This window comes from Rhinolophus sinicus, chromosome 3 (genome assembly GCF_057876585.1).
Source record: "Rhinolophus sinicus isolate RSI-liver-muscle chromosome 3, RSI-T2T, whole genome shotgun sequence".
NCBI lineage: Eukaryota > Metazoa > Chordata > Mammalia > Chiroptera > Rhinolophidae > Rhinolophus > Rhinolophus sinicus.
In genome coordinates this window covers 139,870,793-139,893,126 of record NC_142503.1, presented here as the reverse complement: position 1 = coordinate 139,893,126, position 22,334 = coordinate 139,870,793, and the positions used below count along the sequence as shown (strand labels likewise).

General features: G+C 48.6%; 1 protein-coding gene across 2 annotated transcripts; it reads left to right on the top strand.

The window, feature by feature from the left end:
• Positions 1-352: 352 nt before the first annotated feature.
• STRC (stereocilin) lies at positions 353-22,270 on the top strand. Of its 2 annotated transcripts, XM_019725339.3 has the most exons (30): positions 353-6,343; positions 6,640-7,419; positions 7,509-7,533; positions 8,275-9,529; positions 10,471-10,533; positions 10,620-10,730; positions 10,882-11,048; positions 11,237-11,423; positions 11,837-11,952; positions 12,216-12,348; positions 12,695-12,877; positions 13,161-13,199; positions 13,396-13,563; positions 13,721-13,783; positions 14,267-14,392; positions 14,692-14,750; positions 15,544-15,667; positions 15,781-15,893; positions 17,360-17,495; positions 17,895-18,091; positions 18,293-18,383; positions 18,595-18,751; positions 19,344-19,513; positions 20,282-20,437; positions 20,684-20,719; positions 20,836-20,978; positions 21,170-21,318; positions 21,576-21,673; positions 21,770-21,917; positions 22,109-22,270. In XM_019725339.3, exons 1-30 carry the CDS (start codon positions 6,295-6,297, stop codon positions 22,195-22,197), a joined length of 5,331 nt encoding a protein of 1,776 aa, XP_019580898.3. In that variant the 5' UTR covers positions 353-6,294; the 3' UTR covers positions 22,198-22,270. The 2 variants fall into 2 exon arrangements, with proteins under 2 accessions (XP_019580898.3, XP_019580900.3); XM_019725341.3 differs by lacking the exon at positions 20,684-20,719 and having other exon boundaries at positions 354-6,343.
• Positions 22,271-22,334: the final 64 nt, after the last annotated feature.

Genomic DNA, 22,334 nt, shown 5'->3' with positions numbered 1-22,334 from the left:
TCCTGGAACTTAACACAGTGTGTTCTCAGTTTGAAGCAAAAAAAATAGTATTTGTTTTGTTATATTATAAATTATATAAAAATAATGCAAGAAGAGAAATTTTATAATTACAGTACAGCTTCTACCTACTATATAACCCTAATAACTTAAACTTTTATTTTTGAATGTTCAACACCGATCACTGGTTATGAATCTATATTAATTTTTCTTCATTATAATTTGTCCATATATTATCACTATTCTTTAATATAAAGTTTTAAATGTTAAAAATTTTTATTTACTTATTTTATTTCCAAAGCTTTAAAACCTCAGCAAATTCTTATGTCTCATTCCACCTCATTTCTTGAGAAGGGTTCTGGTCAGGTATTTTGTAGAATGTTCTTCAATTTGGGTTCATCTAATGTTTTCTGTGATTGTATTGAGATTATGAATTTTTAGAAGAATACCATGAAGTGAAGTGCTCTTCTTAGCCCATCCTATTGGGAGGTATATGATAGTGATATATCTTATAATTGGTGATGTTAACCTTGATTCTTTTTTTTTTTTTTTAAAGATTTTATTGGGGAAGGGGAACAGGACTTTATTGGGGAACATTGTGTACTTCCAGGCCTTTTTTCCATGTCAAGTTGTTGTCCTTTCAATCTTAGTTGTGGAGGACGCAGCTCAGCTCCAGGTCCAGTTGCCGTTTCTAGTTGCAGGGGGCACAGCCAGCAACCTTGTGGTTGAGAGGACACGCTCCAACCAACTGAGCCATCCGGGAGCTCAGTGGCAGCTCAGCTCAAGGTGCTGTGTTCAATCTTAGTTGCAGGGGGTGCTGCCCACCATCCCTTGTGGGACTCGAGGAATTGAACTGGCAACCTTGTGGTTGAGAGCCCACTGGGCCATGTGGGAATCAAACCGGCAGCCTTCAGAGTTAGGAGCACAGAGCTTTAACCGCCTGAGCCACCGGGCTGGCCCAAACCTTGATTCTTTAGTGAAGGTGATATCAGCCAGGTTTTTCCATTGTGAAGTTAACTATTTTTCCCTTTATAATTAGTAAAACTTGGGAGGGGATACTGTGAGTTTATGCAAATATCTTCTTTCTCCTTAAACTTTTCCCCAATAATTTTAGCATTCATTGGTGGATCTTGTTTGGATAATAGTAATTACTGCTGTGGTGTTATATTTCTCTCATTCCTCCCAAATTTATCAATTGGAATTCCTTTGTAAAGAATTGTCCCCTCTCTGAAATGAACTTTTTTTTTTTTTAAAGGAGGGCGCAGCTCACAGTGGCCCATGCAAGGACTGAACTGGCAACCTTGGTGTTATTAGCACCGCGCTCTAACCAACTGAGCTAACTGGCCAGCCTTGCAGTGAACATTTTAAATCTTTGAGTGGAAGCAGCAAGTTCAGTACTTAGCCCCTATAATATAGGCCAAGAATGTGTGGGGTAGAATTAATTAATTTCTTTAACAAATCCTTCGTTTAATATTATGAGCCAGTAACTGTGTTAGGCACTTGGGGTACAACAGTGTGTAGTCTCTGCTTGAAAGCTTATAGTCTAGTCTGGTGTAAGATGATACTTACGTTTCCGTATTGGAGACTAGACAGATTCCACTAAGTAGCATGTAACCCCACAAACGCTTTTGTAGGACCAAATAAAAATATTTACCTGACTAACTTATCTCCCTATTTTTCATCCTCTTTTCAGTGAGGGCAAACTGGACCTCCATCCCTCAATGTCTGTGTCTATCTTTTAGCACCTCTAAATAGAGGTCTTCACTGCTTTCCTTCCTCCTCTCAAATCTCATACAAGTTTCTCTTGTTGGCCAAGCATAACATGGAGCCATACAAGGAAGAGAATTCTGGGAAATTCATTCCAGTTTAGCTAAACCAACAAAGTCCAAAACCACCACAACTCATTTTGACCATTGCACCTTCATTAAAATGTTTTCCTCCTTTGGCTTCAGGACACTATGCTCTTTAAGTGTTCCATTGGATTGTTTCCCTTCTGCTTTTGTTGCTAGCCATCTTCTTCCCAAGTTTTAAATGAGTGGTCCTCAGCCATTTTTGTTTCATACTCTACAAACTCTCTCTAACTAGTTTCATACACTTGTATGCTTTTAACTACTATCTGTACATTTATGATTTCTAATTCCATTTTCAGCCCAGACCTCTCTTAGAAACTCCAGGGGAAAATATTCAGTTGTCCTCAGGTACTTCATTTGTAACACGTGCAAAATGCAACTCATTACTATTCCCTTAAACCTGCTATTCCTCTTCTTCCCAGTGAGGATTGACAAGTAATTTCTCGGGGTTGGGAGAATCCTCAGTCATCCCCTTATCTCCTCCCTTCTTAGCTAGTTTCATATTTTTTCTGAAGGCCTTTCATTTAAGATACTGCTTCTTATACTAACTTTTGTATTGATTAAGATTCTTTTAGTTCCAAAAAAAGAAAAAGAATTCATCGTGAGCTAGTCAGTAGTAGTAACATTTATTGGATCTATACAAGTGCTTGGTACACCATAGGCACTTTATAATACAAGGGAATAAACATAATTGGGTGAATGGGTAATATTTATTCTACAGATGAGTGAACTGTAGAAATTTCTCTTGGTTATGGAACTAATAAATGATAGAATAGGAACCTAGACTTCAGAACTCAATATCAAAATGCAAGCGTAATTTAGAAGTGTCTTAATCAGGAGAGTCAAAAGCTATACCGCAAGAACAAATTAACCTGGAAACCTCAGTGATTAACAGGAAAAAGGTTTATTTCTCATTCATGAAGATTCCAGTATTGGTTGGGCAACTCTTCAAGGCAACTACTGTTGATTGTTGTTATTCTCAGTAGTTATGTTCTATAAAGTTGCTGCAAACACTGAGTTAGCAAATACTGAACTATGCCTCCTAGAGGAAATACAGGGTTAAGTTCCTGTGGGCCTCTGGTTATAACATTTTCATCAACCGATGGATACATAAGCTTTTTTTTTTTTTTAATTTTTTGTTGGGGAAGAGTGTGTTTTTCCAGGACCCATCAGCTCCAAGCCAAGTCATTGTTTTCAATCTAGTTGTGGAGGGTGCGGCTCACTGGACCATGTGGGAATCGAACTGGCGACCTTGGTGGTATGAGCACTGTTATAACCAACTGAGGCAACTGGCCGCTCCACCTTTTTTTATGTATTATGTTTTCTGTAAGGTGTTTCTGTTTAAAGACACCTTATTTAATATATGTTGTTGACTTATTAGTGTTGACTCCTCTGTCAAGAACATCATAACTCGCGCTTGAATGAAGCTTACCTGACACATGTATTTTCTCCCTGAGGCACATCACAGCCTTCCTATGCTTATGAACACTGGAAAGCACTTTAGCACTAAGCGTGGGGGCCATTTTAAACAGTGAAATCACCAACAAATAACATACAAATGTGAAAATTGTTTCACTAACTAGACAGTGAAGAGGACATTTATAGTATGAGAAAAAGGAGGTGTAGCACCTTGTTCAAACTCAGCTGGGAACATGCACATGAAGCGACTCAAATTTTTCACCACTCTATACATGTGTGTAGATAATTGTGAACATGACACAAGCATTAATTTTTATGTCACAAATTGTAGTGAGTAGGTGAATTCACAAATACAGAACTCACAAATAATGAGAATCGACTGTAAATGCTATGTGATAATTTGGAGCTTCAGGCTACTTGGCCTTGTGACACTGCCATCTCAACATGCAGTTTCTAAGTTACAACAGGGATGAGATAGTGGGAGGGTCATTCACTAGCTCTTAAATTCTTTGGTCATTCACTATCCATTGGCTGGAGCTAATCACTTGACCCCACCTAACTGCAAGAGATCTGGGAAATATGGGGAATGCTTGGATATCTAGTGAGCAGTGTATATTTTATAAAAAACAAACTGAAAAGGGAGAAAAATAATTGTACTTTACGAAGGGAGGTATCTGATCTTGTCAGACAGAGAGTGCCCTCGGAGAGGTTAGGAGGGAGTGAGGGTGTTTCAAATGTCTTACCTCCCCTGGCTCCTCCCACGTGTCTTTATTAAAATCACCAGATCACAAAGCATTCCAATCATCCCACCAACATGATCCATTACACTTTGGCAAGACGCATGATTAATTTCTTGTTCTGGACCGCTCTTATTTGTTTGTTGGTTCTGTTTTTCTCTCTTTTCATTTGATCATCGAAGATTGGAACTTGTCTCACTCCTGCTAAACCTTACCAAGCTATAAGCAGTAACCCACTTATGCGGAATAGCCTGATATATTTGCTATAAACTCAAAGCACTTCATCCTCAGTTGGCACACAGTCTGAATCCTTGGCAAGAACAGGTTTGCTTAACCAACTTCTTGCTACATCATCAGGTGGACTGCTAAGAATTTCCCATCCAGGGTTGAGGGAATCCTCACTGTTCCTCTCTCTGCTAATTCCATACTTGTTCTGAAGGTCTTTCACTCAAGACACTACTTCTTGGTAACAATATCTTTATTAATTAGGACTCTAGTTTCAAATAAAAGGATTTGTAAATTTATATTGAACTAGTCTATAATAGTAATAACATTTAGTGCATGTTTATTTTGGATCAGTGCCTGGCACACGATAGTGCTTACTCTTTGTTGAATGAATGCCAGCCACTATGCTAAACACTTTAAATGCATTATCTAATATAATCCTCACAACACCCCTATACTAGATTTCTCCTTTCTGCAGCAAACAACACTGTGACACAGAAAGGGTTAGAAATGACCCAGGACACACAGCTAGTAAATATTGGAGTCAGGATTTGAATCCAGGCCATCTCTTTTTTTTGCTATTGTATTAAGAAAAAAGGAGAATTTATTATAAGAGTGTTTTTATAGAACCAAGGGTAGAAATTCAGGTGAATTGCAGGATAGGCTGGAACCAGGAGCTAGAAAGCTGTTGGGAACCCAGGCCATAGTCTTCCTCTGATTATCCTCTCTACTTTTCAGACTCGATGTGTCTTTGATGGGCAAAGGGAAAATATTGGTAAAATGATGCAATAGATCATTTCACTGGTCTCAAGTTTTGACTTGGAAAATGCCAGCACTGCCTTCAACTCCTTTTGTGGCCTGGGCCAGTGCATTTCATTTATTTGGGAGTTCACTTCCTCATTTATAAAAAAGTTTTTACTGGAGGATTCACAGGTCCCTTCCAGCTCTAAAATTCTATGCTCCTAAGTGAACATTCTAGGGCAGAAGTGCATTAATAATGGATTTGAAGGTGTAGGTTTTGGGGAATAGAACAGAGGAGTGTTCTAAGGAAAGGGGGACTGAATAATGGTTTGGGTGGAGCCTCAGTGTTGAATTACTGTTTAGAGCCAATATCAGGTAAAGACATTTAGGGATATAGAAATGGGGGATAGGAAAGACTTCTTACCTTGACGAGACCAGGTGGTTTTGAGTGGAATTTGTCTGATCTGTGAGCAATTTCCTCTCTCTCTCTCTCTCTCTCTCTCTCTCTCTGTCTCCTACCCCCCCCCCCACCAACGTGTGTATATAAGGGGGATAGCCCCCTTGCACAGTGGTTTAATCTGATTTATCTCTTTTCTCAGCCCAGAATTTTCTCTAGGATCACAGTAAGAGAGCCAGCAGGCAAATCCAAATATTTGAGTGGTCTAATGAGCAAGTCACAACTGACTGGGTCTGTTTCCTTACCCATAAGATGAGAGGTTTTGTCTATGTGATCTCTGAAGTCCTGTCCAGCTCTTAACATTTTGTGGTTTCAGGTATTATATCAAAAGCAGCTCACTTCTTCCTGAATGTCCCATCCTTGGACCAGAACTTTATCTTCACTACTCTTCTCTGTCTACACCTGGCTGCCTAATTTCTTTCTCCTGGGCCCCCTTTCTTCCTCGATTCCCTCACATCCTACCTGCTTTTTTGCTCCTTTGTACCCTCTTTATTTTCTGATATTTTTCTGCAGAGCCCCCAGATTATACATTGGGTTCCAGTTCTCCGTCTCCACATAGGCCTACCCCTATTGGCATCGTGGTTCCTAACTGAAGCTATCCCCTTGGGTTCCTCCAAGGGCCCCCTGGGATCCCCTATCATTTGTCCCTCTCACAGAAGCACACCTTTCTCCAAAGCCAAAGGATCAGGTATTCTAGTGGCTCAGGTGACAAACCTGCTGTCAGGTTACAGATATTGTTTCCTGAAAGACCACACTACAGTGTCAGTGGAGACTCAGGCTGCCTGCAGTGCCCTGCCCTTACCTGGCTATCCCATACAAGGTGAGAATAACCAGAATTCACCTCTAGTACCAGTGCTCACCTGGAAACATGGCTCTGAGCCTCTGGCCCCTACTGCTGCTGCTGCTGTCCTGTGCAGGTGAGAACAGTGAGCAGGGCTGGGGATGAAGGGAATAGTGCTAGAAAGAGATTTAAAACTGTGGAAATGAACTGGTTAGGTAAAAGATAGAGGGGGAAGGAGGAGGGGCAGAGACTGCAGCTAAGGGAGGAAATGAGAGTTCAGGAAGCGGGCCAAGACTTATTGCAGGCTGATGAAAGGGACTTGGCTCTCTTCACTTCATCTTTAGATCCAGGCCAGGACTGGGCTCCAGGGCAGGGATGAGTTTGGGTGGTAGGTTCTTTCCTTTTAGTGACCTCTGGTTCCTCCCTTTACAGTGACTCTAGCCTCTGCAGGCTCCCTGGACCCTGGTCTCTCCCTTCTGAAGTCATTGCTCTCTACTCTGGACCAGGCTCCCCGGGGGTCCCTCAGCCGCTCACGGTTCTCTGCATTCCTGGCCAACATTTCTTCTAACTTTGAGCCTGGGAGAATGGGGGAGGGACCAGTGGGAGAGCCCCCACCACTCCAGCCCCCTGCCCTCCGGCTCCATGATTTCCTACTGACACTGAGAGGCAGCCCGGACTGGGAGCCAATGCTAGGGCTGCTCGGGGATGTGCTGGCACTGCTGGGACAGGAGCAGACCCCCCGCGACTTCCTGGGGCACCAGGCAGGTGTGCTGGGTGGACTCGCAGAGGTGCTGCTGGGAGCCTTAGTTCCTGGGGGACCCCCTAGCCCTACCCGGCCCCCATGCACCCGCGATGGTCCTCCCGACTGCGTCCTGGTGGCTGACTGGTTGCCTTCTCTGCTGCTGTTGTTAGAAGGCACACGCTGGCAGGCCTTGGTGCAGGTGCAGCCCAGTGTGGACCTCACCAACATCACAGGCCTGGATGGGAGGGAGCCAGCCCCCCACCTTTTACAGGGTCTGTTGGCTTTGCTCACCCCCGTGGGGGAGCTGAGCTCTGAGGAGGCTCTTTGGGGAGGTCTGCTGCGCACAGTGGGGGCCCCCCTCTATGCTGCCTTCCAGGAGGGGCTGCTCCGTGTCACGGACTCCCTGCAGGATGAGGTCTTTTCCCTTCTGGGGCAACCAGAGCCTGATGCCAATGGGCAGTGCCAGGGAGGTGAGTGCTGCCGGGGTCAGGGCTGGGTTATGGCAAGGCAAGAAGGGGCGAGATTGGGGCAGTCCTCTGCTTTACTCTTTCCCTCCTAGGCAACCTACAGCAACTGCTCTTATGGTAAGTAACAGGAGAGGAGTTCTGGGGAATTGGGCCTGGGAAGTTGTTAGCTTCTAGAATGGAAGAGAAAACTGATGGGAGGAGTGTGGTTTGCAATGTGACTGTGTGGGTTGGTGTCCCAGCTCTACTTCTTCCACAGCTAAGGTGACCTTGTGCAGCTCACAGTCTCATTCTATACCTTAGTTTCCCCAATTGTGAATGGGTAATGTTAACTACTGCAGAGTTGTTGCAAGGGATTAAGTGAGTTGATACTGTATGTGTAAGCCACATAGAGCTGTGCCTGGCACATAGCACTTAATAAATGTTAGCTAATAAAGACAGGATGTGGAAAGAAAAGGCAGGACCGATTCCTCCACTACTTGCTATTTCAGTACACCAGAGCCAGAGCACAGTTAGATATATTCAGCTGCTGGGCAGATTTCCTGATATAAGGCCTACTGAGGGTTGTGTTTAAACTACCTAAAAGCATATGAAGAAAGGAGAAAGAAGGAAGCCAGGTAGATAGAAGGGACTCCAATTGGGCTGCTCCTAGGTTATTTTGTGCCTTGGCAGGGCAGACCTCGCTCCCTTTCCCACCATCCCAGCATTTAAACCAGTAATTCCTATACTCCCAGGGACCTCACTTTTGGAAAAGCCTATGCTTGCCACCACCCCCTGCAGGGCTGTGGGCCAGGGTCAGACTCTTCAAATGGAGGAAATGTAAACTGACCAGATCCTGCCTGCTCCTCCCTCTGCACCCAGGGGCGTCCGGCACAACCTTTCCTGGGACGTCCAGGAGCTGGGCTTTCTGTCTGGATCACCCCCCCCACCCCCCGCCCTCCTCCACTGCCTGAGCGCGGGTGTGCCTCTGCCCAGGACTTCCCAGCCCTCAGCCCACATCAGCCCTCGCCAACGGCGAGCCATCTCTGTGGAGGCCATCTGTGAGAACCACTCGGGCCCAGCACCACCCTACAGCATTTCCAACTTCTCCATTCACTTGCTCTGCCAGCTCACCAAGCCTGCCACCCCGCAGCCCCCGCCCAGCATCACTGCCATCTGCCAGACAGCTGTGTGGTATGCAGTCTCGTGGGCACCAGGTGCCCAGGGCTGGCTACAGGCCTGCCATGACCAATTTCCTGATCAGTTCCTGGAGGCAATCTGTAGCAACCTCTCCTTTTCAGCCCTGTCTGGCCCCAACCGCCGCCTGGTAAAGCGGCTCTGTGCTGGTCTGCTTCCACCTCCTACCAGCTGCCCTGACGGCCTGCCCCCTGTTCCTGTCACCCCGGAGATCTTTTGGGGCTGCTTCTTGGAGAATGAGACTTTGTGGGCCGAGCGGCTGTGTGGGGAGGCGAGTCTGCAGGCTGTGCCCCCCAGCAATCAGGCTTGGGTTCAGCATGTGTGCCAGGGCCCCACCCTAGATATCACTGCCTTCCCGCCCTGCCACATTGGACCCTGTGGGGAACGCTGCCCAGATGGGGGCAATTTCCTGATGATGGTCTGTGCCAATGACACTCTGTACGAGGCCCTGGTGCCCTTCTGGCCCTGGCTAACAGGCCAGTGCAGAATAAGTCGTGGGGGCAATGACACTTGCTTCCTAGATGGGCTATTGGGCCCTCTTCTGCCCTCTCTGCCACCACTGGGACCATCCCCACTCTGCCTGGCCCCAGGCCCCTTCCTGCTTGGCATGCTATCCCAATTGCCACGCTGTCAGTCCTCTGTGCCGGTCCTTGCCCACCCCACACGCCTACACTATCTCCTTCGCCTGCTGACCTTCCTCCTGGGTCCAGGGGCCGGAGGGACAGAAGCCCAGGGGATGCTGGGCCAGGCCCTGCTGCTCTCCAGTCTCCCAGACAACTGCTCCTTCTGGGATGCCTTCCGCCCAGAGGGCCGGCGCAGTTTGCTGCGGACAGTTGGGGAATACCTGGAACAGGAGGAACAGCCGACCTCACTGGACTTTGAACTCACTGACAGCTCCAGCTCTGGTATAGGCAAGATGGAGCTGCTGGCCTGCTTCAGCGTGAGTGATCTGCCAAGGTGAAAGCTCCTGGAACAGAGGGAAGGGCCTCCTGGGGAATTCACTACTGAGCAGCAGTGGTTTAAGCATATAGCTCTGGAGTCAGACAGCCTTGGGTTCACCTCTTAGTTCTGTGATCAACCTTGGACAAGTTTTTTAACCTCTCTGAACAATGTTTTTCTCCTCTATAAATGGGGGAGAAGAATGGTGCTTATTACATGAGATAATTCATGCTGTACACTTAGCACAGTGAATGATATGGAAGCACGTGATAAATGTTATCTCATTATTCTTTCCGATTTTTTGACTCTCCCCCTCTCTGCTCCAGAAAGGAAAGGGATCAAGTTAGAAGGCTCTAATTCTATCCTTAGAGAGTGAGAACTGGAGGCTGGCAAAATATAAGAAGACAGGCAGAAATGAGAAAAATTCAGGGGGAGTGTGAAGCAGAAGACTTGGATTCTAGGTTCAACTATGCCACAAATTAGTGTGGTCTTGGGCAAGTAATTTAATTTAGCTTTTCTGAGCTTCAGTTTCTTCTCTGTAGTGTTGAAGGGGCTAGAATACGTAAACACCCTAATTCATTCATAGCCTATTACGTGTAAGGCACTTTGCTGGGTTCTGTAGGGTATGCAAGATTCCTTACTTCATGATAGCACCCATATTTCTCAAGCCCTGGGACCAGTGAAGTGGGGTTAGATAGGCTTGTAGTAATTTGCTTTTGATCCACAAGCATTTATTGCGCCAACTATGGACCTGGCTTGGAAGAGGATATGGAAGTTAGAGACATCGTCCCTGACCTAGAGAAGTGTAATATTTGAGGAGAAACACATACTAGCTTCAGGTGAAGAACAAGCATCCTAGCAAGCGGAGTGGGATTGCCTGAGGAAGCTACAGGAGGGACAGAGAAGACAGCTCTCTTGACATCTTTTCTGTCTCCCCACCAGCCTGTGCTGTGGGATCTGCTCCAGAGGGAGAAGAGTGTTTGGGCCTTGCAGATTCTAATGCAGGTAACAGATGGAGGAGCACAGGGGTAGACTGTGGCCCGAGGTCACTGCCCAGTGAGGCCATACTCACCATGACTTCTTACTCCCAGGCATACCTGCACATGCCCCCGGAAAATCTCCAGCAACTGGTGCTTTCAGCAGAGAGGGAGGCCGCTCAGGGCTTCCTGACGCTCATGCACCGTTCCTGGGCTCAGCTGCAGGTGGGCATAGAGGGAAAGGGAAACAGGGTGGAGGGCGAAATCTGGGAATCAAGAGTGCCTGAAACCTGGTGTACGAAGGAAGGAGGAACTCAAGAAAGATCAAAGATACTGAGCATCTCCCAAGCCATCATCCACTCCTGTGCCCTGACAGGTACCACCATCTGAGGAGCAGGCCTTGGGTCGCCTGACAGCCTTGCTGCTCCAACGTTACCCACGCCTCACCTCCCAACTCTTCATTGACTTGTCACCACTCATCCCCTTCTTGGCTGTCTCTGATCTGATGCGCTTCCCACCATCCCTCTTGGCCAATGACAGCGTGTAAGGACCTCACAATACTCCTTCTGATCTGTCAAGGTCAGGTCAACCCCACTTGCCTAGAACACCTCCTTCGAGACTTCCTCTCTATTGAAACTAAGGAGAATCTCCTATCCATGACAATGGGGCTGCAGAGAACCAGGGGACAATTTGGAACAGGGCTGAGGGTTAAGACTCATTACTCTTCTCAGCCTGGCTGCCATCCGGGATTACAGCCCAGAAATGAGGCCTGAACAGAAAGAGGCTCTGGCAAGGCGACTGCTGGCCCCTGAGCTGTTCGGAGAAGTTCCTGCCTGGCCTCAGGAGCTGCTGTGGGCAGTGCTGCCTCTGCTCCCTCACCTTCCTCTAGAGAACTTTCTGCAGCTCAGCCCTCACCAGGTATGAGAAGCATCTTCTTTTCTTTTTTTTCTTTTTTTTAATTTTTATTGGGGAATATTGGGGAACAGTGTGTTTTTCCAGGACCCACCAGCTCCATGTCAAATCATTATTTTCAATCTAGTTGTGGGGAGCGCAGCTCAGCTCCAAGTCAAGTCATTGTTTTCACTTTAGTTGTGGAGGGCACAGCTCACTGGCCCATGTGGGAATTGAACGGGTGACCTTGGTGTTACGAGCGCTGTGCTCCAACTACTGAGCCAACCGGCCGCCCTGAGAACCATCTTCCTTACTTGATTAGGCCATCTTCTATTGGTGGGATGGGAGTCAGAGGCATGTCTCCTAGTGAGCCTCTCCCCACAAGTGTCCCACAGTGTCCCACAGTGACCCCCAACACAAGCTCACCCTCCCCATCTCAGATCCAGGCCCTGGAGGATAGCTGGCCAGCAGCAGGTCTTGGGCCAGGACACGCCCGGCATGTGCTGCGCAGCCTGGTGAACCAGAGTGTCCAGGATGGAGAGGAACAGGTGCGCAGGTGAGTGGTTGTGGGATCAGTGATCAAGGCCAGAGAGGGAGAGAGGCAGGGCCAGCTGCCACGGTGGTTTGGGTCCTAGGAAGGAAGGGCCAAGAGAATAGGCAGTGCAGGGCTCCAGGACAGGGGCCTAGCTATGACACGCTCCTAGTTTTATGGCGTTTCCTAGTTTATTGGTCAGAGTGCCTACTCCATGTGCCCACATGGTCCCTGCCTTAGTACCAGTCTCAGGGACCACATGAAGGCCAGCTTTGTGCCCTCCTCAGGCTGGGACCCCTCGCCTGTTTCCTGACCCCTGAGGAGCTGCAGAGCCTGGTACCGTTGAATGATCCGATGGGGCCAGTAGAACGGGGGCTGCTGGAATGTGCGGCCAATGGGACCCTCAGCCCACAAGGACGGGTGAGCCCCTGGATAGACTCTAGGATTTCTCCGGGTCTGTGGGAAGGACTTGCCCAGTCATTTCAACCAAGGTTGAACACAGTGGTGGCATCCCTCCCCCCACCTCTGCCACCTCCATTCCTACTCCATGGCTGTTCTTATCTGGTACCACCTCTTCCTGACCCTGCCCCATCTGCTCTATGACACTCCAAACATCCCCTTTGACATCTTGAACCCAATCTGTTCCTATCCCATCTTTAGTTTCAAGCCCTAATCCAAGCCTTGGGAAATCCAGATGTGGGATTAGAGAGGAGATTTAAGGTTCACCAGTCTTTTCTCTTCAGTCCCAAACCTTCTTTGGTTACAGGTGGCATATGAACTTCTGGGGGTGTTGCGCTCATCTGGAGGAACTGTGATGAGCCCCCGGGAGCTGCGGGTCTGGGCCCCTCTCTTCCCTCAGCTGGGCCTCCGCTTCCTACAGGAGCTGTCAGAGCCCCAGCTTAGAGCCATGCTTCCTGCCTTGCAGGGAACCAGTGTCACACCTGCCCAGGTGGGTCTATCTCACTCCCTGGCATCCACCCTGTACCCTCTGGAACCCCAGTCAAGAGGATTACATTCAGGGATACTGTCAGCCTCCCTGAAGCCTCCTACTCCTCTGTTCCGAGGAGGACTCCCTCATCCTCCTTCCTCAGATCAAAGAGTCAGCAGCCAGTCTGGTCACCGTGGGCAGTAGAGAGGGAGTTGGAAGTTTTGGAGGGCAGGTCATAGGACCCTGCTTGGTATCTGGCTGTAGGGACCCAAGAGCTGTTGTTTCCTGTCCCATCCCACTTTAGGCTGTCCTGCTGCTTAGACGGCTTCTCCCTAGGCACGAAGTAAGTAGCAGCAACTTCTCAACATCTCCCAGAGGTCTTTGTGCCATTCCCCAGGTTCCCACATCTGCCCCTTCCTCCCTCTCTCTCACCTCCCCTCATACCTGCTGCCTGGCTGCACTGTGATTGTTGACTTCCTCACCGTCCCCAGCCCCACCCACCCCTCTTCTTCAGACCTCTTGTCTCTCTTGCTCCCCAGCTGTCCTTGGAGGAGCTTTGCTCCTTGCACCCTCTGTTGCCAGGCCTCAGCTCTCAGACACTCCAGGCCATCCCTAGGCGAGTTCTGGTTGGGGCCTGTTCCTGCCTGGCCCCTGAACTGTCACGCCTCTCAGCCTGCCAGACCGCAGCACTGCTGCAGACCTTTCGGGTATGAGGGTAGCAGGGAGGATGAGACAATCAGGGGTGTGGGCTCTGGTGGGGAGGAGGGCATCTTCCCCGTGGCCAGGAAAGGCCTCCCATACTTCCCCACTTCCTTATGCACACCCAGTAAGACACAGACACACGTACTACCCATTCTCATGCAGGTGAAAGATGGAGTTAAAAGTATGGGTACCGGTGCCGGTGCAGCTGTGTGTATCCCTGGTCAGGTATGTGTGGGGCCTCCCGACTAAGCTCCTGTCCATGTTCCAAAGCAGCTTCACATGGCTGGTGCTGCTTCACACATGCCCCAGGCAGTGGCCCTGAGAGTGCGGGTTAGCTCTGTGCCCACCAAGGCATTAGCAGCTCTGCCCGGTGCCAGGTGTAGGACAGCAGGACCACACTCTCCTCCAATGTCAAAGTCAGAAGGGTCTGAGTCTTCCAGGCTGACCACCCCACCTTCAGATAAAGATACCAAGGCTCAGAGAGGCTAAGGCACTTTAGTTCATCAGGTGCCTAAATAGCAGCAACACTTGACCACAATCACCTTCAGCATGAGGGCTCTCAGCTGTGCACGGCTACAGTGGCACATGCCCTTCCACCCTTATCCTTGCTTTGGTTCTTCCTGCCCCCATGGCTCCCCTTCTTCTCTGAGGGCTGAGTCGAGACCCTCTCACCTGTTACTACACCGCTGCACCCATCCCCACTGGCAGCCCGTCCCCACCACCTGGCCAGACTGCCTGCTTCCCCTGCTCCCACTAAAGTTGCTACAACTGGACTCTGCGGCTCTTCTGGCTGACCGAAGGCGCTACCGGGACCTGCCCTGGTCTGAGCAGCAGGTAATTTTCCCACACTTAACCCACAACTCCCCTCTCTCAATCTGCAACATCTCCTTGCCCATGAGGCCCTCAATCTGGTGCCTTATCACTACGGTAGTACCCCTTACAATGGGAGTTGCTTTGCTCTTCCCTCTCTGTCCTCCCTATTCCTTTATCTCTCACTCTGAGAGAGGAGTGGGCATTGGGGAGCGTAGGAGGCTGGTGGGGCCCACAAGGTCAGACTAGTCCTGGGCCAGGGCATCGTAAGTCCTTGGGCCACATCTTTGCTGGGAAGCGGTTCCTCTTTCTCTCTCTTGTAGGCACAGTTTCTCTGGAAGAAGATGCAGGTGCCCGGCAACCTGACCCTCAGGAATCTGCAGTGAGTAACTTGTGTTGAGCAGTGAGTTTAATTCAAACAACAGTTTTTGAATGCCTAGCGTGCGTCAGGCATCGTGTGATGTGCAGTGGGGGGTTTGGGGATGAATGATGCACGGTCCCAACCTGTGGGTATTCTCCTGGCTCCTCCTCCCCTCACCCCCTGCCTTTCCACAGTACCACGCCTATCCCGCTAGACCTAAGGGTTCAGAAGACCTGGGTTCAGGTGCCAGCCCTGTTACTTATTTGTGATCTTGAGCAAATAATTTAACGTTTCTAAGCTTCAGGGTTTTCTTCTGTAGAATGAGAATTAAAATGGTACCCCCTTCATAGGTAGTTGTGAAGATTAAATGAGGTGAGGCATATAAGGTACTTAACACAGTGCCTGGCCCAGTGTAAGCTCCCAATAGATATTTGCTGTTATTAGTTTAATCCAAAGAGACTTCAGAGCCACTGGCCAAGCAGGAATAAACAGAAATAATTATTACCTTACCTACACCCACAGTAAAAGCATCATGGGCTTCAGGATCTGAAGACATGGCTCGGTCTCACTTTACCACATGTCTAGGAGAATGATGTTGAAAACGTCACTAGACCTCTTGTAAATCTTTATTTTCTTCTCTGGTAAATAGTGATGACGTTGTGGGGAGCCAATGAGACTACCTATGGAAAAACATTTTCCAGACTGTAAATTACCATAAATGAACACCTGTGTTTGTGTTGAGAATGTTGGTATCAAGGAGAAGACAGCCTGTAGCATGTGTCGAATGAGCATCTACCCGCTCACATACCCACAGGGCTCTGGGCACCCTGGCAGGGGGCATGTCTTGTAAGTTTCTGCAGCAGATCAACTCAATGGCAGATTTCCTGGAAGTGATGCACATGATCTATCAACTGCCCACGGGGGTGCGAGGGAGCCTGGTGAGAGGGGTGCTTGGGCATTAATGGGAGCAGGGAGGCATGCACCCTAGGTACGGGACCCAGCTGCCATGCTCAGCTCTGTCTTGCTCCTGCTTCCCCGCCCTGTTCCACAGAGGGCCTGTATCTGGGCGGAGCTACAGCGGAGGATGACAATGCCAGAGCCAGAGCTGGCCACCCTGGGGCCAGAGCTGAGTGGGCTAGACACCAAGCTACTCCTGGACTTACCGTAAGTGCTACAGCTGGAGATACTGGGTCCTTAGAAAACTCAGCCTGGAGTAGAAGATCTGCCCTTGGAAAATGCCCTAGAGGTGGTGGTTGTCTGTCTGGTGATTCCTTGGCATCAGTTATAGCCAGAAGCAAAGGATTCTATTCAAATTGCTCTGTGTATAGGCTGGCTCCCAGAATATGGCCCCAGCATGGAATAGCTGACAGTGACAACACTGATGTGGCCTGCCAAGCAATCTGAAAATAACCTAGGCCACATTAATAGAGACAGAGTATCTGAAATGAGGGAAGCAATGGTCCAATTTTACATCAGAGGATTATAGTCTGCTTAGGGCACTGTGTTCTCAGTGTGTTCGGAGGAGAAAATGTATGAAAAATGTGATAAATGCCTTCAAATACCCCAGGGGCTATCAAATAGAAAGTAGATTGGCATGTTTCTGAATGGCCCCATCGGGCATGACTAGGACCAATGAATGAAAAGCAGATTTTGCCCAAATGTAAGGGAAATTGAAGTAGTGAGTTCCCAGTCATTGGAGCTATTCAAGGCTAGTCTGACTGGCCCATGGCAGGAATATTATAGAGCAGATTCAAGTATGGGTTGAGGGGAAAGGAGATAAACCTAAGGCTCCTCCCAACTCAGAGGAGCCATCAGAACTGTAAGTCAGAGGAGGAAAAGGTTCATGTTAGTCTTCTTGGGGATGAGGTGGTGGTAAAAGCAGTTGACCTTGTCCTTACATTTTTACAGGCCTTTCCACATATTTTGGCTCTTGTAGTACTTGGTGGCCCAGTTCCAGGACTGGCAACCCTAGACAGAGTACAGAATGTCACCTCTGATTTCTGGGAAAAAGTATTTTTTTTAATGCTATTCAAATCTGTTTAAATATGTTGGTTCTTTGAGATAATTTAGAATCCCAAGGGCCTAGATGAAGTGAATGATCTCAGACCATGAGTTGGAAGATCCAAGTTCTTCATTGTGAGAGAGGATATGAAAAATACCTATTTTACCCCCAGGTTTTGTCAAAAGGATCAAATGAGATAACACCTAAAAGAACTTTGTAAACTACATAGCATTATACAAATGAGAGGGAACCCCCTCATAACAAGTAGAGGAAAGCAGGAATTGGGAGTAAGACCCCACCATTTGGTTTCTGTGAACCTCAGGGTTTTTTTTAACGTATAAAATGGGGAAAACTTTTAATGGTACTTAATATTTTTGGCTTTTGATTCAATTAGATGTGGTAGGATTGTTTGTCATTTCTTTTCAGGAAGACTACAAATATGTCAGTCCCTTTGTTCTCTCCCTTCAAGCACTATAGAGGGACTTGGATCTGAGGCTGTTTAATATCAGTTCCTGTCAGGGCCACCAGGTTTGATCTGGTGTTGCTGCTTGTTTGGAAAATGTGGCATTCTGTGGTTCCTTCTCAACTTGGCTCAGTTCTGAGTGTCCCTGTTGTCAAATTGCTATAGGGTCCGGTTGATGGACAGACTGTCCAATGAATCCATCATGTTGGTGGTGGAGCTGGTAAGAGCTGCTCCAGAGCAACTGCTGGCACTGACCCCACTCCACCGGGCAGCCCTGGCAGAGAAGGCACTACAAAACTTGGTAAGAGTCCACCCTACCAGATTCAGAGCTGATGCCTAGGCAATTCTTACCTCTCAGAAAACGTTCTCTGTCTTCTAGGTCCAACTCCACACTTTTGCTACCAAGCAGGTTCCTATCTACAAGGCCTGAGCCCTTAGATCCACCTCTTGATAACTTGCTTCATGTTTCTTGCCCACATCCCTTGGAGTCCAGGAAATCCCTTGGCTTCCTCCTCCCAGTTTTTCTGCCTGCTCCTATCTGGGCTCATTGTTTAAGAAAGTGAACAATGGCAGTGAACATTATAGGGTCTTGAATTGGGAGCTGAAAGGAGGGAAGGTCAAAGGTCTTGGTGTCTGGATGCAAGAATCTGGTCGTCTGAGTCAGAGGCGCATTGTCCCAAGGCCCGATGCCCCTTTCCAGGCTCCAAAGGAGACAACAATCTCAAGGGAAGTTCTGGAGACATTGGGCCCCTTGGTTGGATTCCTGGGGATGGAGAGCACACGACGGATCCCCCTGCAGATCCTGCTGGCTCACCTCAGCCAGCTGCAGGGCTTCTGCCTAGGAGAGCCCTTTACCACAGAGCTTGGATGGCTGCTGCTACAGGAGCCTGTTCTTGGGTATGGACCTTTCAGAACTTCAGATTCTAATTCATCCTACACCAAACCTCTCAACCACCATTATCAGCGGCTGCCCATGCAATATGCTTGCGGTCCCTTGGAGCCCTGAGTCCCCAAAATTCCAGCATAGTCTCTTTTCCTCTTCCTTTTCCTTACAGTTTCCTCAGCATCCCAGTCCCTGATCTTCTTTCTGTCCTCCAGGAAACCAGAGCTGTGGAGCCAGGATGAAGTCGAGCAAGCTGGACGCTTAGTGTTCACTCTGTCTACTGAGGCGATTTCCTTGATCCCCAGGGTGAGGTGAAGGAACAAAGGAGGGAGTGGGAACAGAGAGGGACTGGTGAGCTGATTCTGGGGAGCAAAGATCAAGAAGGTTGAGGGCAAAGGATGTGAAGCCTGAATCTGGAGGAGACTGCTAAAAAGAGACAGGACTTTGGAATTAGAGCTGCAGCAGCTGCCCCTGACCTGCCCAGGTCTCCCCACCCACCCTCTACCTTCTCACACAGGAGGCCTTGGGCCCAGAGACCTTGGAGCGCCTCCTAGAAAAGCAGCAGAGCTGGGAACAGAGCAGAGCTGGGCAGCTGTGCGGGGGTCCACAACTCGCTTCCAAGAAAGCAGCTCTAGTAGCTGGGGTTGTGCAGCCTACGGTGGACTATCTTCCAGGTGAAACTACCCATATCCTCAGACCTCTAGCAAGGCGAATAGGAAAAAGTATCCAACAATGTAGTCAGAAGTTGGGGCTGTAGGTGTGCTGTGCCCTTTGAGCAGATTTGTACACCTTCTGCTCTCTGGGCTTGGGCTTCCTAAACTATAAAGTTCAGGGGTTAAAAGGATGATCTTCAATGTCTCTTCTAGTTCTAGCACTTTATAACTCGGGGAATTTATAACCCATTTCAGTTTTAGCTCACGATCCTCTTTTCCGCCTCTCTTATCCCTGTGAACAGCTGACTTCTCTGCTGGGAAGATGCTTAGGATGCAGGAAGGAGATACCTTGGGGCTAGGGACTTGGGTTCTAACCTAGATCTGCCATTAAATCCCTGGGCAACCCCTCAATCTTCCATCTATACAGTGTCCTCTCCAGTCACTTGTTCTAACATCCGTTGAGTCCTATAAATCTCTCACGATAGTAATCCCTTGACCCATACTGCCCACATTGGCCTGTCCTCCAAAGGTTGGAGGGTTCACTCCGTCTATCAGTATCTCTCCAGGCATACTTTAATTCTACACTGACTCCAACCCTGCCTTTCCCCTTCAGAACCTGTGCCAAATTGTGCAGATATACGGGGGACGTTCCCAGCAGCCTGGTCTGCAACCCAGATTGCGGAGATGGAGCTCTCAGACTTTGAGGACTGCCTGGCGCTGTTTGCAGGAGACTCGGGCCTTGGGCCTGAGGAACTACGGGCAGCGATGGGCAAGGCGAAACAGGTTAGGGGTGGGGGCCAGTCGGGGTTGGGGGTGGAAAAACATGAGGGAGCTGGTTGGGTGTGGTGTAGGACACAAATGAATGGACAGCTGGGTGAGACGTGGGGAAAATAGGAGATAAAAGAATTAGAGGGTTTGGGGCGGCTGGTTAGCTCAGTTGGTTAGAGCACAAGCTCTTAACAAGATTGCTGGTTCGATTCCCACACGGGATGGTGGGTTGTGCCCTCTCCGTTACCCCCCCACCACATATGGCAACTAGATTGAAAACTGCAACTGGACTTGGAGCTGAGCTGTGCCCTCCACAACTAGATTGAAGGACAAAAACTTGACTTGAAGCTGATGGGTCCTGGAAAAAACACAGTTACCCAACTAAAAAGAAAAAAGAAAAAAAAAAGAATTTTAGGGTTTGGTACATACTATATACAACGGAATACTCAGCCATAAAAAAGAATGAAATCTTGCCATTTGTAACAACGTGGATGGAACTAGAGGGTATTGTGCTAAGTAAAATAAGTTATATAGAGAAAGACAAATACCATATGGACTAGAGTCTGCTATTTTTTCTTACTGAGACTCCAGAATCTGTCAATAACACCTTACTCAGAAGAACCTTAATCTAATCCTCTCATTTTACAGTTGAGGAAACTAAGACCCAGAGAAGGCATGTGATTTGCCTAGAGTTGCACAGCTAAGGTCAGAGGCAAGACTAAGACCCATCATTCTCCTAGTCCAGTGCTTTTTCCATTCACATTGTTCTTCTCTTTCTCCTAGCTGTGGGGTCCCCCCCGGGGATTCCGCCCTGAACAGATCCTGCAGCTGGGTCGGCTCTTAATAGGTCTAGGAGAGCGAGAACTACAGGAGCTAATCCTGGTAGACTGGGGAGTGCTGAGCACCCTGGGGCAGATAGACGGCTGGAGCTCCATCCAGGTAACACCTTCCCTCCCCCCTAGCACCTTCCAAACATCCATCGCACAGATCCAGGCCTCTAGGTTATCTAAAATCCAAGGAATTTTTTCCTGTGACTGCCTGGTCATTCTTAGTTTCTTTTCTTAATACCCCATACTAATGGCCTTAGGAACTCTGTATTTACTCACCTTAAGGCCCTCGAGACATAATACTCTCTCCTGCCTCTTTTCCCTGAGGCCTCCTCTTTTTTTGTCCTTTTCTTTTTAGGATTCTCAACCTTCCTCATGGCTGTTGGATCTTCAGGTCTCAATCATAAGACTATAACCCAGTAGCACTTGTGTCACTTTCCTAATCACTTCCCCATCTATTAATTCCCCATGATTCCTCTCCTTATCCTGTGCCCTCCACCCTCCCCCCAGCTCCGGGTCGTGGTCTCCAGTTTCCTGCGGCAGAGTGGCCGGCATATGAGCCACCTGGATTTCCTTCACCTGACTGCACTGGGTTACACGCTCTGTGGACTGCGACCAGAGGAGCTACAGCATATCAGCAGTTGGGAGTTTAGGTCACATGGGAAGGGGGGGTGTGGGTGGTGGTACTGAGGTGAAGGTGGGCTCACTGGGCAGGGAAGGATCATGAAGGAGTGGTCCCATGGAGGAAGGGACCTCACCTGAAGCCATCTCTACCCCCATCTCCTGACCGTGGCCCCGATCACCACGGCTGAATCCTTCTCCCTTCCTTCTCACTCTCCCATAGCCAAGCAGCTCTCTTCCTGGGCAACCTGCATCTCCAGTGCTCTGAGGAACAACTGGAGGTTCTGGCCCAACTCCTCGTACTACCTGGTGGTTTTGGTCCAGTCAGTAACTGGGGGCCTGAGATCTTCACTGAAATTGGTACAATAGCAGGTAGGGAGGCTGGGCCACTGCTGGTGCTAGTTGTCAGGTGTTATTTTTCCATACCATGGGTGGACTGGGGAGAAGACTATTCTGGAATTCTCCAAGTGGGAGTCTGGGAGGGCATTTAGGTAACAGGCTGGAGATGTGTTGGGGAAGAATATGGTAGGGTACTTTTGGAGTGGTTAGGGAAGGTGTAGAGATTTGAAGAGACTGGAAAAGGCCAGTCTAAGACAAGGTTTAGATGCCCACTCCACTTGCTTCAACAGCTGGGATCCCAGACCTGGCTCTTTCAGCACTGCTGGCGGAACAGATCCAGGGCCTTACCCCTCTTGCCATTTCTGTCATCCCTGCTCCGAAATTTGCCGTAAGTGTTGATGGACTGGGGTCTGGAGTGACCACAAGAGAGCCAGAGCTCAACAGGGGCTACACTCGATATATTGATGCCTGTTCCCACCCCCAGGTGGTGTTCAGCCCCACCCAGCTGTCTAGCCTCACCAGTGTTCAGGCTGTGGCTGTCACTCCTGAGCAAATGGCCTTCCTGAGTCCTGAGCAGCGACGAGCAGTTGCATGGGCCCAGCATGAGGGGATGGAGAGCCCAGAACAGCAGGGTGAGTTCCCAGCTGCACAGCTTGACCCTCCATCTCCTGACCCAGAATCTGACCCCTAACTTGGTGCTATCTGGCTCATAGAACCTACCTAGAGAGATCTCTGAAGGGGGTATACAGGCAGATAGTTTCCAAGTGTCAATAGCTTCTGGGGAACATAGTTGTGACATTCCTTCCATTCTGTCTCATTATAGATCGAAGCACAGCCTGGGGCCTCCAGAACTGGTCACGACCTTCCTGGGCCCTGGTATTAACCATCTGCTTCCTTGGCAACCTGCTATGAGCCTGTGTCTACAGTTACAGAGAGATTGTTGGGAAAGAAATCTTAAGTCACAGTGAATAAAGTGTAAATGGAAGTATATTCTAATTATTCTCAGGGTGCTGATGAGAAATATGGGGAAAATGCTAATGCTTTCTACC